Source organism: Cervus canadensis, chromosome 31 (assembly GCF_019320065.1).
Source record: "Cervus canadensis isolate Bull #8, Minnesota chromosome 31, ASM1932006v1, whole genome shotgun sequence".
NCBI lineage: Eukaryota > Metazoa > Chordata > Mammalia > Artiodactyla > Cervidae > Cervus > Cervus canadensis.
Window position 1 is genome coordinate 14,314,232 of NC_057416.1, and position 17,718 is coordinate 14,331,949.

Consider the following 17,718-nt stretch of genomic DNA (forward strand, 5'->3'; position numbering starts at 1 on the left):
AAAATCATGACATAGAAACTTGCCTTTAAAAAAAAAAAAATTGCAGTTTCGCTTTTGAAAGAAAAACTTGGAAACTCGGAGCTTGTATTTTTACCAACTTCACTGTTAGGTGACTTTCTAAATGAGGGCTGCTTGTTTGCATGGAAGTCACCGATGACGGGGTAGATAGCCCTTTTTGGGGACTCTGCTGGGCACCCTGGGGGCTGGGTTCAGTTAGTCATTCTTAGACCCTCCTTTAGTCCTGGTGTGTGTGCTTATTTAGTTTCTCCAAACACAGTGGAGCTTTCCAGAAAGCCCAGTGGGTTTGGGTTGCATTTTGGTGGGCTCCTCAGCTCGAATAATGCTTTGTGAGAATGCAGTTAGGAGGTGACGTGTGCGGGCTCTGTCCCCAGGGCTGGCCCGTGCCTATTAGTGATGCTAGGCACTGGCCGGTCCCAGTCCATTTGTCAGCCAGCCCGGGGCTTCCATGTGTGAACAGCCGTGAGCTGGACGTAGAGGAAAATGAATATGGTAACTCCAAGTGAAACAGCTCCAAGGCCAAGGGGGAAGCCAGAAAGAAGAATAAGACATTGGAACTTGTTTAGGTCACTAGGATCTATTTAATAGTAAGCTTTCTGTTTTAGTGTAGACTACACCTCTTGGAAAATTGGATGCATTTTTAACAAGTACTCATTTCTAAAGTAACCTGCCTTGCTGTAGTTCTCACCCACCTTGTATGTATGAGTGAGTTTACATTAATAGTAGTAACTCAGAGTGTACAGAGTTTGCTCCCGTCTGCTCACGCCGGGCTTCATCCTGCAGTCCTCCTCTTATTTCTGCCAGCCCAGAGGCAGGATTTATGTACACATGAGTGCCTTCACTTACGTTCTTCTGTTCCTGGTGACTGCAGAACATTTGAGAGAGGCTCCTCTGTGTCACCCGAGCCAGTCTGTGAAAAAGCACGTTTCTTCTTTGCCTCCTGCTCTCTCAGTTTCCTCAAACTGGAGATCCAGGAGGGCTTGGTCCTTCTTTTTTTTTTTTTTCCCCCTGAGCCAAAGCCACGTTATGTGCTTTAAGGAAGTTGAGAGTATAGCCTTGTTTCTCTCACTGGGTATGGTTAAACTTAGTTTTTACCATGTAATAGAAGCTGAGAGGAGCTTACGTCTCTGTCTGCATCTCCTGTGAAGGTACTCCATCACCTCTGTCTACCTCCCCTCCATCCCTGCAAAAAAAAGACGACTGAGCGGCTGGGCACATCCTGGGCTCAGAGCAGCGCCTGGGGTCAAGAGCTTTCTCGAGTCTCCAACCTTGAGCTACTACTCTGAAGGCCTCTCCTCATATGCAGATATAGTTGTGCAGATTGTGCCAACTCGTTTGATGTGAAGTTAACATCCTAAACATTCCAGAAATTGCAGTGGGTTTTTCCTGAGGCACAGCTGTTAATCTCGTATTGTTTCTTCTGATTTTTTTTTTTTCCCCCACCTCACTGAACCTTTCTGAGATTTCAACCCCTAGATAACCTCAGGAAGTTGCTTTGTTTCCTAGATTTGAATTTTGATCATTCTTGAGGTCCCATTTGTGGAAGTATCTGGCTCTCAGGCAGTTTTACCCGGGGTGCCCCACCTCTGCCCCTCCCAAAATCGCCATCTTCTCAGGCTCAGACTCACTTATTCAACTGCTTACCCTGACCTTTCCCTTGGTGCTCTCAGTGGGGCCTGACACCGTCAAGTCCAGGTCTCCATGTGTCCTGTGATCAGGTCCACGTCCCTCTCACACTGCTCCTGTGTCAGTGTCTGGCACCCCTGCAAGTCCTCCATCCGGAAGCCTGAGGCCTTCCTGACGTCTCCTCCTTCCTTCCCACATGCAGTCCCATCCTCCAGACCTGTCTCCTTACCTCTGGAGTATCTTACGTCCACCTGCTTCTTCCCATCGCTCCTGCTTGGTCCCAGCTACCATCATGTGCCTCGGGTGACTGCAGTAGCCCCTTGGTTCATCTCTCTGCCTCCCTGTCCCTCCACCAATTCATTCTCTTAAAGATGCAAGCCCAGTCCCAACCCTCTTTCACACCATGTTTAATTAAAAGCCCTCAGCAGCTTCCTGGTCCTCATAGTTCTCCAGCCTGGTCTCCTGTCATAATTACCTTTACCCCTCATGCTCCATCCTCAGCCGTCAGAGTGCCAAGCCCGCTCTGTCGATGTTGACTCTGAGTATTGCTTGCTGTGTCTCTAGCCCCCGATGCCCCCTTGCCTAATTAACGTCTCCTCGGGCTCAAGACGTCACTTCTGCAGAGCGACTCTCCTTGTCTGCCAACTACATATGTTCTCGTAGCACCACGCACCTTTCCTTCACTGTACTTGGCTCAGTTGTAGATACTTGCACGGTTCCTTGTGTCTTTCTCACTAACCCCTGAAGTCCATGAAGGCAGAAACTCCTCTCTGTCTCTTTAACATCTAGCATCATTGAGCAGGTGGGCAGTAAACATTTCTTGAGTGAATGAGTGGCTGGGAATCAGCAGAGCACAGGCATTCAGAGAATGGTCTTGGAGTCAGCCAGCCCTTTGAGTTTGAATCTGAGTCTGCCTTGGTAACTGTGGGACAATGGGCAGCTTATTTAAGATTTCTGAGCCTCAGTCTCCCAATCTGAAACGTGGATGTAATAAATACCTTCAGAGGTTGTTTGGAACAATGTGGTGGTACTTGAAGATACAAATACTTGTGTTTGTGAAAGTGCTTTGAATTAGAAGGTGTTAAATGGTGGATTTTACACTTTTACCTTTTTTTATTTATTTATTTTTGGCCTCCTCATGCAGCTTGTGGGATCTTAGTTCCTCAACTCAAGATTGAACCCAGGACCTGGCGGCAAAAGTGCCCAACCCTAACCACTGGACTGCCAGGGAGTCACCCACTTTTACCTTTTTTAAAAAACCCTTTTAAAATAAGATTGAAGATGCAGCTTCAAAAAAATTATACAAAATAAATGTATAGTTGGGTGAGTGATTATAAAGACAATACCCTTGTAACTTCCGGAAGCTCCCCTGTTTGTCCACCCCAATGGCAGGCCCTTCCCTTCCACCTAAGTAACGCCATCTTGACTCCATCATAATCACTTCCTTGTGTGTTGTTATAATTTTATCAGTCAAATGGGCATCCGTGGATGTTATAGTTTAGTGTTGCCCATTTGAAAAAAATATTGTCTTCCCTGTATCCTTTTTTCCCCCTGTGGGTTATCTATTGAAGAACCTGGAGCATTTGTCTTGTAGCATCCTGTAATCTGGATTTTGCTGGTTGCATATGAATGCTTCCCAGGTGGCTCAGTGGTAAAGAATCTACTTGTCAAGCAGGAGACACAGCTTTGATCCCTGGGTGGGGAAGATCCCCCTGGAGAAGGGAATGGCAGCCCACTCCATTATTTTTGCCTGAATAATTCCATTGACAGAGGAGCCTGGCGGGCTACAGTCAACGGAGTCACAAAAGAGTCAGACACGACTTAGCAACTAAAACAGCAACATATGAATGATACAGCTCAGCTTGTTCTTTCTTCCTTTGCATGTCCGGCCTGTTGTCCAGGTCAGACTTGTGTTTGACCCCTTTGGTGGGACTGTAGGTGGTGTGTGAACTTGCATTAGGAGGCGCATAATATCTGATTGTCTTTTTTTGGTTTTATTAGTAGCTGTTGATGCTCAGTTACTTGGATCTGTTAATTTGTTGGGGGTGACAAATAGGGGTGTTTTAATTCTGTCATTTCTCTCATTTATTGGTTTGAATTTTTTTGGAAAGAGACATTTTCCAATCATCTACTCTTTGGTTGCATAGTGGTACAGTTCATATAAAAAAGCAAGATAAATACTAGATTCTTTCCCATTATCAGTTTTCCAAGATAATATGTTGGTTCCCCCTCATCCTCTGAAGGTGACCAGTTAGTTATGTGTTTAAAAAAGTATTGTGAACTCATGAATTAGAATGTATTTTATGGGTTCCAATTAGTTGTAATTATATTACATAATTTCTTTTTTGAAGGCAGTCTCATCTCTGGCCAGTGGAAGTCTTTTCAAGTTGGCTCCTTAGTCCTTTTGATATGACCCCACCAAGTCTGAGAGTTTTCTTGCTATCTGGTATGGCAAGATAGATCAGGTTCGTTTTGAGTGTTTTCTGCTCACACCTGGAACTAGCGATTTCTCCACAAAGAGCCCTGATATCTTTTAAGGGGAAATAGTATTTCAAGAACTCACTCTGTCTCACTTTTGAGCAGCACAGCCAGACTCAGACCTACTATTGAGACTTTAGCTGATCATTTGTTTGTGGGGTGACCAGCTGTCCCTGTTTACTCAGGGCTGTCTTTGTTCTCACATTGAAAACCCTGTGTCCTGAGGAGGTGGGGGCTCATTCCAGGTGTTAGGGAGGCTCATTGCTGTTGGTTTGGTTACTGTGCCTTGACCTTCTCTGTGGAGAGGTTGGAAAAAATATGTATGAGATCTGTCTTTTGCAAAGAATAATCACTCAGTAGTGAGATTTATATACTCTCTGTCTCCTTCAAGGCAGGTAAGACTTACTTTGAATAGCGCTTTGCCATTTGCTTATTATAGCCTATAAATTGACTTTGTTAATGGGTTCTGGAAAATGGTTTCTATGGCTGACGTTTGATTCATTTTACTGTAACGGATGGCTCTGAGTATAGTGGACAAATACATGTACCACAGGAGTCATAATATGAATGTCATAAAGTGAATGCCTCAATAACTGCTATAGCTAAACTTAATATTTATTGCATTTACTGTATGTATGTATGTATACGCATTACCCAGTTAAATGTTTGTCTTTCATGGGAGGTAGGAACAGTTAATCTCATGTTACAAATGGGAAAACTGAGGTTTGCCATTCTGCTGTTCAGTCGTTAAGTCATATCACTTTTTTCGACCCCATGGACTGTAGTCCGCCAGGCTCCTCTGTCCATGAGATTTCTGAGGCAAGAATACTGGAGTGGGTTGCCATTTCTTTCTCCGGGGGATCTTCCTGACTCAGGGAACGAACCCGGGTCTCCTGCTTGGCAGGTGGATTCTTTACCACTGAGCCCCCTGGGAAGGCCAAACTGAAGTTTAGAGAGGCGAAAGCATGTGCCCAGAGCAAGTGGAAGAACTAAATTAAACCCAGGTCTTTCTTATTTTGGAGCCTCTACAGTTATTTTAATTATTTAATTATTAAAGGTTTTAATTATTAAAGATTAGTCTGGTCTGATTCAGGTTTTAGAAAACTTGAGCATCTTTGGGATGGTTCTAGTATCTGTTTAGGAATTAGTGTCACTTTAGAGGTCTCAGAATGACATCACAACTGCCCCTTCTGTGCTCGGGACAGTCACTGCTGATCAGGTAAGGCCGCTTCTCTCCTCCGCCCCCCGAGTCCGGATGAAGCCTCAGATTCCTTTTCTTTTTTTTTTTATTTTTATTTTTTTATTTTTAGATTCCTTTTCAACGTAGCTTTCCAGGCAGCCACTAAGATATTACTAGTTGGCATATAACATGAGACCCATCTGCCATCCTGTGTGAGAACCGTGTGGAACAACAGTGAAGCCTCCAGGTTCCCACTCTGCCCTCACTATATTGTTATCAAACAGTCAGTCACACGTTCTTTTCTTCTGTTCTGGGAAAAATCAGAGTTTTCTAAACCGTGATCCGTAGACACTTAATTTCGGAGATGCTTTTAGTTATTATACACTGCAAAAACAGAAGAGGCGAGATGAGAGGCTTGTTGAGGGGAGCGGGTCACATCAGTTTGAAGATGTACGTTCTTGAGGCTTTCCACTGTGTATTGCTATGATAACGTTCTGAGCAATCCGAGTAATTGAACTTTTTTTAATCCAGTGTTTTCTAAACATGACTTACACCTATGAACCCCACCCCCCCCTTTTTTTTAAACAGTGAGACTTCCTATCTTAAGATGTGATACATTGGTTTACTCACCCAAGGTCTCAGTGGTGCCATCTGTAAACAGGGGGCTGAGGAGAACACCTACATCTTGGGGTGGATTTAGGTGAGGTTGGGAAGCCTGAGTTCACTGCAGGGGCTGCTCGGTTTCTTATCTTTATTCCCTTATTCTCAATAAGCATCTATCTCTGTCTCTAACTTTGTGCTCATAATTGTGTGTGTATATTTTTTTCTAAGAAAGCCTTCAATACTCTGTAAATTCCAAGCTCTGTAAAACCTGGATCCACCTCTCTCAATATCCCTAGAGTTATTTTGGTTGTTAAATAATTTCTTGAAGCTCTTAAAAAAAATTTAAAAAAGGATACATAACCCAGAGGTAGGAAAGTCCTGGAGGAGGTCAGGCTGCATGTGGACACACCCCGCTCAGGACCACCCCCTCTGTCTGTCTGAGCTCTGCCCTCCCCGTAGGAGGGCCTGGCTCTCCCTGGCTAGTGGTCCAGAAAGAGGGGGGGATAGTGAGCCCAGATTTGTCACTGGAGACTGTGTGGGTGGCGTCTGGGAGGGCAGGGTGGACACGGGGCAGACACGGTACTGATCCTCTTGGGTGAGGGGTGAAGGGCAGGTGAGGAAGCAGAGATGGGGTGCGCGGTGCTCCCTACCAGCTTGGCTGAGAAGGAGAGAAGGCGGCGTTCACAGGTGTGTATGTGCTAGGTGTGCTTTGGGCAGTTTTGTAGTGGAGAGATTTAACCGCAGTTTTGGGTTAAAGAGAAGAGCCTGAAGATCCCAGAGACAGGATGCTGACAGGCCAGGGCACAGGTGGAGGGGCCAGGCTCGAGACTACGGGAAGGAGGTAGAAGCAGGAGCAGAGAGAGAAGCTCGTAGGCTGCAAGGCTGGCAGGGAATCGAGACGTTTCACACTGGGTCGCCTTGACTTTCTTGGTAAGTGGGAGGCAGATTAATTGCTGATAGTTAGGAGGATGACGTGTCGCGGGTAATTTTATTGAGGTGGTAAGAGATTCCGTGAGTCTTTTGTGACTCTGTCCCAAGTGATGTAAAATGATGGCTCCACTCCAGTACCCTTGCCTGGAAAATCCCATGGACGGTGGAGTGTGGTAGACTACACTCCATGGGGTCGCAAAGAGTCGGACACAACTGTGTGACTTCACTTTCTTTCACTTTCACTCTTGTATTAAAATAAATCTTCCCAGAAATAAGACTTCTTAGCTTTTTCTCAGGGGTCATAATCTTTTGTCTTCACCACCATTTAGCAGTGTTTTGCCAAATGTGGTCTAAAGATGCATACATAATTTAGGAATTCTTGCTAAAAATGCTGTGTTTCAAAGGCACACCTTATAGTTGCTGAATTAGGATCTAGAAATCTGCATTAGAACAAACTCCCCAAGTGAGTCTTGAAAATGAGTTCATGTGTTTCCAAGCAGGGGCTGGGGGCTTCCTGAGGTGAGCAGGGACCGAGAAGACTGGGAGCTGTATCCGGTGGTCCTGTCCTATGGACCCACACTCCCCACCCGTCCTCTCTGCTCAGAGGTGGACTGGCTGCTACACTGAGGCTTATCTTTAACACCATGTTTCTCATAAGGAGGTTTTATTCTTTGAATTTCTATACATTTATTTTATATAGAAACGGAAGACTTTCTATGATCTAGATCTAGCTGGGATAGACAATTTTTACTCTCCAGTTATAAGGGATGTGAAAGTCCGTCTCTTTGAGTAGATTCCATTGAATTGTATTTTCTTTTCTTCTTTTTTGCAACTAGTATTTTTATGGCAGTAATCCATCTCACGCATTATCAGTATCTAGTACATGTATGTTATCCAAGCTGCTGCCTGGAGCTCAGCTTTTTGCTTCAAGGGAGCTATGAAAATATTAGAAATCTCACTGAATCAAATCACTGATATGATGTTTTTGTAGCTAGATCCTGAATATTTTATCACCAGTTTTCATTTAAAAGCCAGTCAACAAATTTAATAAGAGTGGTATTATGGGTATTCGGGATAGTAATGAAGAAAAAAAAAAAGTGATTGCTTTCATTAAAGCATCTCTGTGAAAAAAAGCAGTTCTGTGTGACTCATCGAGTTGTTGAGTTACATGATAGCTTTGAAGCAGGGGCAACCGCTCTGGCTTCTTCTCCATTTCAATTCAGTGGTTTCAGTGAGAATTCTTATGAAAATAATTTTTATAATTTACTTCACTGTGTATGAACTTCAGAATTCTTATGAAATGATCTCTTGAATTGATTGTATATTTGAGTAGATTTTCTTCCGTGACCTGGGCTGGAGAGCGAAATGTAGAGGAGAGACCAGAATAGGAAAAACGCTAGAATTCCTAAGCAGAGCCTCCCACAGTGTTCAAGCTCATTAGTTATTTGATTATGAGCTTCTGTTCCATCAAGGATAGATTAAGCCCCTTGAGCCCAGAGAGTGTATTTACCTTTGTCTCTGGAACCCAGCTAAGCGGCAGACGCACAGAGTCCTCATTGCATGTTAGATGATTGAATGAGTTGATGGAAATGTGAAAACCTCTGATTTCCCTCATGAGCTCAGAATTACAGTGTGAGCCAGTGATAGAATGGCTGCAGAATTTTTCTTACACAAATCTTTGCAGGAATGCAGAAGGCGGCTGCCAGTCATCAGTGATCTTTCCTAAGCCAGTTTGCTTTTTCCTCATTCTTCTCCCCCAGCCCTAGTCTCTTGTCCTGTACTTGCCAGTTTAGACATACTGCTGTCTGCCTGTGTACTCTCAAGTGCATGTTCTAATTTCAGTTTCCAAATCTGTGCCTGATTTGAAATACACTTACATTTCTCTTGTAATCAAGTGGAGTGTGTTTTCTAAGGAGCTTCAGATCTGAGTCCTTGACATTAGAAATGAAGCACATTTTTTTTCCTCCCACGAGCCTAATTTGTCCAACTGAATGGAAAACCAACCCTTAGTATGTTAACCTGTCTCAGAAAATACCTCTGTTCAGTTAATAGAGATTTTTCCTTTGCATTAATAATCATTTTTTCTTAGCAGATTAATAACCAAGAAACATCATTAAAGGAATTTGCTTGTGATAGTCAAATCTGAAAGTATGCTATGTCATAACACTAATCACATGTAATATAACAATAATCATTCTTTGATTAACATTGCAAAAAATGTGGACTATGCCTTTTGGCACTGTAATAATGATCTGTATTTGAATACTGCTTTGTAAATGCAACCCACTCCAGTATCCTTGCCTAGAGAATTCCATGGACAGAGGAGCCTAGTGGGCTACAATCCGTGGGTCTCAAAGAGTCTGACAATGATTGAGCAACTAAGAGTCTTAAACTTTAAAAAACCCTTTCACACACATTATCTTCTTGGGATGCTTAACAATCCTTTAGTATAAATAGGACAGACATTATTTAAACTGAATCTCAGAAATGGACATATTCATCATAACACGGCAAGAAAATGGCAAAGAACCGACGCAGCCAACTTTTTCTGGGTCTTAATTAAGTCTCGCCACTGTCACGTGATGTCATATGCTTTTGCAAGGAAGTAATAATGGGATTGTGCCCTAGCCTGAAGCACACTTGAGTTTCACATTTGTCCAGAGAAAAGATCTAATTGATTTCATACCCAGTCGTAGGATCTGGTCTCAGGAGCTAACCTGACTGATTACCTTTCTTTATAGAAATAGAAGCGGAACCTTGATTCCTACATTTGCACGCAGGCCTTTAGCCTGAACACAGTACTTCCGATAAGCGGTGTGTACTAAGCTATAGAAGCTGCTCACCGTCTAACCTACCACTCATCTCTTGTCAAAGTTCATTTCAGGTGAAATCATGGTGGCGATTTATGCTTCTGGAGGCCACAGTGGTTTCCTTTACTGCTCACTGAGGGTAGAGGAGGCCTCACCTGCGCCACCTCTTATGGCCAGTACTCGTTTTCCCATCTGGAAACACCCTGCAGTGTTGGACTTTCAAGGCATGTAGGTTACTTACTATTGGTTCAAAAGGCTGGACAGGCGTAGTTTGTGCTTCACGGAATCTGATACACACCACGCCCTGTTGTTCGATCAGTTTCTCCTTGGCTGATAGAGGACTCTCCTTAAAGATAAGAACAACATTCTCGAGGCACACAGTTGTTTGAAATCAGAGTTCAAATCCACTATATGGTTCATAGACACTTCCAGTATTGTTTAGAACCTTTTTGGTAGTACTACACTTAAGCCAGTAGCATGGAAATAAATAGGTTTTTCATGGAAAATAGGAAAAATGTATTGAGGACCAAGTAAATACACAGTAATAAGAAAATAGTTAAAATACAGTTTAAGTCACTCAAAACATTCCAAATCTTTATTACATAAAAAATGCTCATGATAAAATATTGAGTGTGAAAAAACAGGTACAGAAATGTGTGAATGCGATGGTTGTAATTTCTTCCGAAGTATACGAAAATAAAGTACCAATAGTAATTTATAATTAATAATATGTTGCCTGGCACAGTTTGAAACACATCATGTGTATTAATTCAATGCTTGTATCAGTCCTAAGAGGTAGGTACTGTTGTTATCTTTGTTTTACTGAAGAGGCCCTTGAGGTACAGAAATAAGTTGTCCACAGTTGCATGGTAAGAAATGGACTCACCAACTAAGAGGAAATAGACCAAAATGCCAGTAGGGATTATCTGTGGATAATGGTGTGAATAGGCTGATTTAATTCTTTACATTTATAGAATGTGTCTCTCTCTACTCTTGATATATTAGAACTAGCAATTTTAAAAGAAATTGAAGCATATGAGAACATTTGTAGGTTTGAATTTCAGAGAGTAGCTTTTCTTTCTTATATCTAAAACAGAAATTATACTCAGTTAAGAGAGGGGAAAAGACAAAACAGTATTTTCTATCAGTACAATCTCCCTAAATGATAACCTTTCAGTGTATGTTGGATACAGTTTGTTTTATCGATAAGGAGAACCAGACCTTCTTTAGTTCACAATTAAACATTAAGCACAATCCAAGAAACTGGTTCTGATCAAACCAAGTTTTGTTTGATCACTTGAATACTTCACCAGTGATAGAGAATGTAAAGGCCCATACACGATAGAACGCCTCCAGGAAACGGACACTTTCCTGTCTGGAAATTACATCCTCAAAGGCAAATATACTTCAGGAACAGTATGTTCTATTTAGTTGTGTCTTAACTTTGGTGATTTAACTTTCAATCCTTCTCTCTTGCTTTCACTTCCACGATTCTTCTCCCTTCAGAAAACCATCCAATCAGCTGTGAAAACCAACCAACCGATGAGCCTCAGTGTGTTGGAAGTTGACCCTGTTTTGAGTTTTATTCGTGATGATAGTTGTACTTTACCACTAGATGCCAGGCACTCTGCTAAATGCTTTCTGCGAGCCGGCAGTTACAGGCTGGACGCCGTTGCCGGCAGGCTGCTGTCACTCACGTCACGGCCTTTCATCAGGGTCTCAGTCAAGCCCGGTGGCCTTCCCATGCCTCAGTCCCTTCCGGTCTTCCTGAGAAGGGATCTGTGTGGGTCGTTTCGTTTTTGCTTCTGATTACATTATTTTTTGAGGATGAGGTAGAATGCGGTTGGTTTGAAAGGAGCCGTGGTTTTGAGAATAACATAGCTTAAGAATGAGAATATTAGTCACGAGATCCCAGTAGATTGTCTGATGCTGAGAATACTTGGGAAGACCGGGCCATGTGACAGCTCCGTGTGGATAATGATGATTGGGGTTTCGTGTTTGTTTTCCTAAGATAAATCGCCATTTCAGTAGCTTTACAGGAAATTATGCCCATCACGCCATCAACTCTGTACAGTTGGTTTTTTTTTCTTTTCAAAAATAAACCAAAATACATTAAAAAAAATTTTTTTTTATTGTAGAAGCATATAGTGAAGGAGAAGATACTTGTTTATTTGAGTCGTCTAGGTAATAAGCATGAAAGGAATTACCAGCCCCATCTCTGCTCCCACAGGAAGCAACACAGTAAGCAGTGTCGACCGCGTAAACAATGGAAAATGAGGTGTATGTCTCGGCTGGGTTCCAGGTCACCCCTGGCTGTCTCGTTGCTAATGGTGTCAGGGTTCCCAGCTCTCAGCGTGGATTTTCTCTCCAAATGTTGTTCCCTCAGGAGAGGGTGTCTTAATTCTGACACGAAGACAGTTGGAGCGTATTATGGCTGTAGACTAAAAGCTGACATCCAGAAGTAAACAGAAAGCTAATACGTACATCCTCAGGACGGCATTTGTTGATATGACTTCTACTCTCTGATGCTGAGACTTGTATATCGGAGCAAAGCCTTCAGGTTTTGCCCTGTCTTTGGAGAACATTTTCAGAATGAGCAGTTATTTGTTGAGGCATCTCACCTTCTCTCTCCAGAGGACTCACTGAGTGATTAAAATGACCTCAACAAGTAGGGTCCAAGCTAGGTTTAAATCTTAAAATGAAGATAAGTTTCATTTATCTTAATGAAATGGAGAATAAGTTGTGTTTTTTTTTTACATGGCAGGGATTCTGGTTCACCAGACATTCCTCTGTCTTAGTATTGGCACACGCTCCGTCGTGTCCAACTCTTTGTGACCCCATGGACTGTAGCCTGTCAGACTCCTCCGTCCATGGAATTCTCCAGGCAAGAATGCTGGAGTGGGTTGCCATGCCCTCCTCCAGGGGATCTTCCCAACCCAGGGATCGAACCCAGGTCTCCTGTATTGCAGGCGGATTCTTTACCGTCTGAGCCACCAGGGAAGCCCAGTATTGGGATACTGATGCCAGACTCCAGGTGAGGGGCTGACCGCTCAGACACACTCGAAGTCCGCAGTTCTGGATGGAGTGGTGAAGCCTTCTGTCACTTACACTCTGTGGCGGGGGGATGAGGACAGCACGCACGTGTTTCTCTCACCCTCCCCACCACCAGCGTTATTGGGAAGGTGGTTGTCTGAGGCAGGCTTTCCCGGAGGAGGGGGAGGGCCTGCGAGGTGCAGAGCTGGGGCGAGCGTTCGCTGGAACACGTCTCTTGGGGAAGTCTCTGCAGTGAGCAGTTCCTCTTTTCACACCTATAAATGGAAGGAGAGAGAAGGCAGGTTTCACCTCCCCGCCCTCTGGGCCACAGCCGTGCTCACGTGCCTGAGTCTTACCTGCCGGCCTTCTCCCCCTTCCTCTCCTCCTCTCCACCCTGGGATGATGACTGTGAGTCCCATCCCTCTGTGACCTGAAAGAAAAGGCGTGTGCAGTGACTAATCTACTCTAGTGTTGTAGTTTAGTCACGAAGAGGTTCTGGTTCCAGAAATATTAAATCCTTAAAAAAAGGACTTGCCATGTGTGGTTACCCAGTTACTTTGGGCCCGTGATGTTTTCTTTGATCTTCCTGTTCTCCTTACTTCCAGGCTCTCAATCAGGCTGTGGGGGTGACAGGGCTGAAGAACTCTTTTTTTAAATTTTCTTCCTAATAAGGGTCCTGGGGGACAGAGTGCAGGGCAATCCAGAACCAGACTGAAAAACTGATAATGCTTTTAGGTAGAGAACCAACATAGAAGATGTTATTCTCATAAGCTTTTTAAGTTAAAGAGCGTAAACGCCTAATTCAAATACAGTGAGTAGGGACAAACATGTTTATTGCAGAAGCAGGAAGCAGAGAGAGAAAAGAAATGTGCAGGTAGATGGCAAGAATTGGGAAAGCTGTAACTAGGGAGAGAAAGGAAAGGTTAAAAATAAGCACAAAATTGTTCTGAAGGAAGCTGTAAAGATAGACACATAAGTACAAAATATGCTCAGATAGGCGTGTGTTGCCATATTCACACCTGATCCTCTCCCAGCCCTTAAACACAGTTTCCATTTTAAGAACCCGAATTCAGGAACTTCTCAATTAAGCGTCATTTGGCTGTGGTTTCATCATCCCGTCAGTATTGTGCGCGAAACTGCTGTACCTATATTTGGAAAACTATACCAGAGTGTTCGCCAAAGGCTTGAGAAGTTGTGGTTAAAGTTATTTATCAGTATAGTGCTTTAACAGTGTTACGTTGTTTAAATACCTGCCTGATGTTCGAAAAAGCACTAGAATTTAAAAATTCTTCTCATTTCTTCAGTCTTTTCCTTTCATGAACTAAAATTTTAAAAATTACAGTAAAATGTCCTGACCGTTTAATTTTATAACAAGTTACTCAGAAACTAGAAAGTAGTTTTTGATAGATGAGAGTATATTTCTTTTAGGATAAAATGGCTTTTGTCTATAGGACTATGATTAAGGATTTTTGTCTTTTTTTTGAATGATTCCTTGAGAAAGTGTTGAATGTTATGTATTAATTTGTAGCACTGTATATATGTGTTAGTCACTCAGTCATGTCCAGCTCTTTGCAACCCCATGGACCGTAGCCTGCCAGGCTTCTCTGTCCGTGGGATTTCCCAGGCAAGAATACTGGAGTGGGTTGCCATTCCCTCTTCCAGGGCATCTTCCCAACCCAGGGGTGGAGCCCGGGTCTCCTGCACTGCAGGTAGACGGTTTACCTACTGAGCCACCAAGGAAGCCCAATTTGTATAGCCTAAAGGGATTCTTTTCTGAGTGTAACACATACATCTTAAGGCTTTTTAAAGTATTTCAACTAAGGAATCTTAACACTATGGCTTTGTTTTTATTTTTTAGTAACAGTGATCACAAAAGTGGATGATAGTCTTGGCGTTTGACCCACAGCTAGTGTGAAACTAAGCCGAGCATTGGAAATTCTGCTCTCAGGGTTGAGTGGTCCAGGGCCAGGGGTTGGTTGCAGCTGTGTTGAGGTGGCTGCCTGAGAACAGAGGGCTTTCCTCACCCTTATTTATTGGATGAAGCTGATAGGGCCCTTGACCTTCTGAGTGACGGTGGCCGTGTAGTCAAGCACTTGTAATATTTCCCGTGCACAAGAAAGTTCTCTACAGTCCACTAATAACTAGCTTCTTTTTATGCTCTGAAACCAGTGGTGGTGGTGGTTTAGTCACAAAGTCGTGTAAGACTTGCAACCCCATGGACTGTAGCCTGCCCGGCTCCTCTGTCCATGAGATTTCCCAGGCAAAAAGGCTGGAGTAGGTTGCCATTTACTTCTCCAGGGGATCTTCCCCACCCAGAGATCAAAGCCGGGTCTTCTGTGTTGCAGGTGGATTCTTTATCAACTGAGGTACCAGGGAAGCCCCTGAAACCAATAAGTAGGTCCGTTGCAGTATTTGTTGTTCAGTTGCTCAGTCGTGTCCGACTCTTTGCGACTCTATGGACTCTAGTATTCCAGGCTTCCCTGTCCTTCACTATCTCCTGGAGCTTGCTCAAACTCATGTCCATTAAGTTGGTGATGCCATCCAACCATCTCATCCTCTGTTGTCCCCTTCTCTTCCTGCCTTCAGTCTTTGCCAGCATCAGAGTCTTTTCCAATGAGTCAGTTCTTCTCGTCAGGTGGCCAAAGGATTGGAGCTTCAGCACCAGTCCTTCCAATGAATATTCAGGATTGATTTCCTTTAGGATGGACTGGTTGGATCTCCTTGCAGTCCAAGGGACTCTCAAGAGTCTTCTCCAACACCACAGTTCTATAGCATCAGTTCTTCAGCACTCAGCCTTCTTTATGGTCCAACATATGCTTACAGTATACATATACTTTTGATCACTTTGAAATGTGATCAATTAAAAAGCTTTTCTCTTTAAAGTACCCTTACCTGCCTGATAGTGGGGTTTAAATCCTGCACATTGCCTCTCTGTTTTTGCCAACTAGTATCTTTTTATAATTAAAATTTTAAATTGTGTTGTACAGACATATATGGAGGAAGAAACCATTTTTAATCGTTCAGCATATGTGTTTCCAAACATTTTCCATCATGGGAAACTTTTCATGAAGGCATATGTATCCCTAATTCATTCTTCTTCATGGCTGCATTATATTCTAAAACATGTACCATCACAATTTAACTCTGCCTATTAATATATAGTTGATTTATTTCCAATTTCTTCCCTTAGAGTCAATGTAGCAGTGAAAGTCTTGGTATTTGTACTTTTTTTTTTTTTAATGTGCAAGTATTCTATCTTAGCTAGATTCCTAGAAGTAGAATTGCTGAATAAAGAGAGTACATTTGAATTTTGATATGTGCTCAGTTGTTTTCTTAAAAGCTTTTAGAAATGGACATTTCCCCTCACGGTGTATGAAAATGACTATTTCCACATATCTTTGCCAACATTGGGTTAGATGACACTTTGTCCCTGCTTTGTCAGTCTGATGGTGTCTCATTGCACTTATTTGCATTTCTCTCATTGAAAAAGAGGTTGCATTTTTTTTTCATAAATTGATTGGTGTTTACCTTTTATGATTGCTCTTTCAATTTCTTTGCCTGGTTTTCTTTTGAGTTATTTTTCTTGTTTTGGGATCTCTGTGTATATGAAATAATAGTCTTTTGTTATAGTCTGTCAGTTATATTTTATAGTTATCTTTTGTCAAACAGGAATTTCCTATTTTATGTAGTCATATTTTTCAGGTTTCTTTTCCTTTATAGCTCTCTTTGTGTCTTATTTTAGAGAGGGCTTCTCCATCCCAGGGTTAAACACAGCATCTCCTTTGTTTCCTTTAAATACATTTTTAGTTAAGAAAATATTTAGCTCTTTAATCAGTTTGGAGTTATTAATACACGAAGTTTGGGGTAAAACTCTAAACTTTCTTCCCACATGAATATCAAATTATGCCAACACCACTTATTGAATAGTCCATGTTTTCCTCACAGATTTCAAATTTTTCTCATTATGTTCTTAATTCTCGTATATTTTCATTTATATTTAGATGTTCTTGTACTTTCTACCATTCACTTGTTTTGTTTATTCCTACACTGGCATCATACTGTCTTGATATCTGCTAGGGAAAATCCTTCCTTAATTCTTTTTCAAAAATTTCTTACCTTAAGCTTGTATTACTTTTCCAGAAGAACTTTATAATCTGTTAAGCAATATTTTAATGTCTGTTTCAGTGGTTTTTCATACTTTTGGTTTTATATTTATATGTGATTTATTCAGTAATCTGTATCTTTTTTTCTTCTTATATTTCAGAGTCCTGTGTATGGAGACTCACATGAGTCAGTTCAGTCTAGAAGGGTAGTCATTTCTCATAATATGGACAAAGCTCTGAAAGAAGGTAAGGATTAAATGAGGGTATATAATTACCACAGTAAGCAATTCATTATGTTCTAAAAGGAAAATAGTAATTTCTAGCAAATTTATCCTCTCTCTGTTTGATGCCATTTGGATTTTTCTGATCATGAATTTTTACTTGAAAACATAGTAAATACATCCAGTTGTTGTTTAGTCAGCAAACTGTGTCTGACTCTTTGTGACCCCACAGACTGTAGCCCGCCAGGCTCCTCTGTCCTTGGGATTCTCCAGGCAAGAATACCAGAGTGGGTTGCCATGCCCTCCTCCTGGGGATCTTCCCAACTCCGGGAACAAACCTGTGTCTCCTGCATTGGCAGGCAGATTCTTTTACCACTGAATCAGCAGGGAAGCCCCCAGATACATCCATGTTTCAGTTAAATGAATGGCATATAAACATTGACTGAGCAGGAATTTGCAGATCACATGAAACTAGCTAGCTTGGTGGAGTTACTTCCATGATAGGAAGCAGGAATCTGTTGTTCACTGTTACTTGAAGTGGGTATCAGGAAGCCTTTTTTTTTCTTTTGTTAATAGATATAACGTAGAGAAAGTGCATTGGGAATAAATACACTCAGGCTCGCTCATGGACAAACCAGTTAGCCAAAATAAGGGATCTTGGCCAACCTTGACAAAAGAATGAAGGACAGATGTGAAACTTGTATTAAAGATGATTG

The 17,718-nt window shown here is 42.3% G+C and overlaps 1 protein-coding gene across 5 annotated transcripts in view; it reads left to right on the forward strand.

Moving 5' to 3' along the window:
- Window positions 1-17,718, forward strand: part of SNX25 (sorting nexin 25) — a 93,883-nt gene that overhangs the window by 7,031 nt on the left and 69,134 nt on the right. For all 5 annotated transcript variants that reach the window (XM_043454214.1, XM_043454215.1, XM_043454212.1 and 2 more), the window contains exon 2: window positions 16,943-17,027. In XM_043454214.1, coding sequence (XP_043310149.1) covers window positions 16,943-17,027 — 85 coding nt within the window. The remainder of the gene's footprint in view (window positions 1-16,942; window positions 17,028-17,718) is intronic.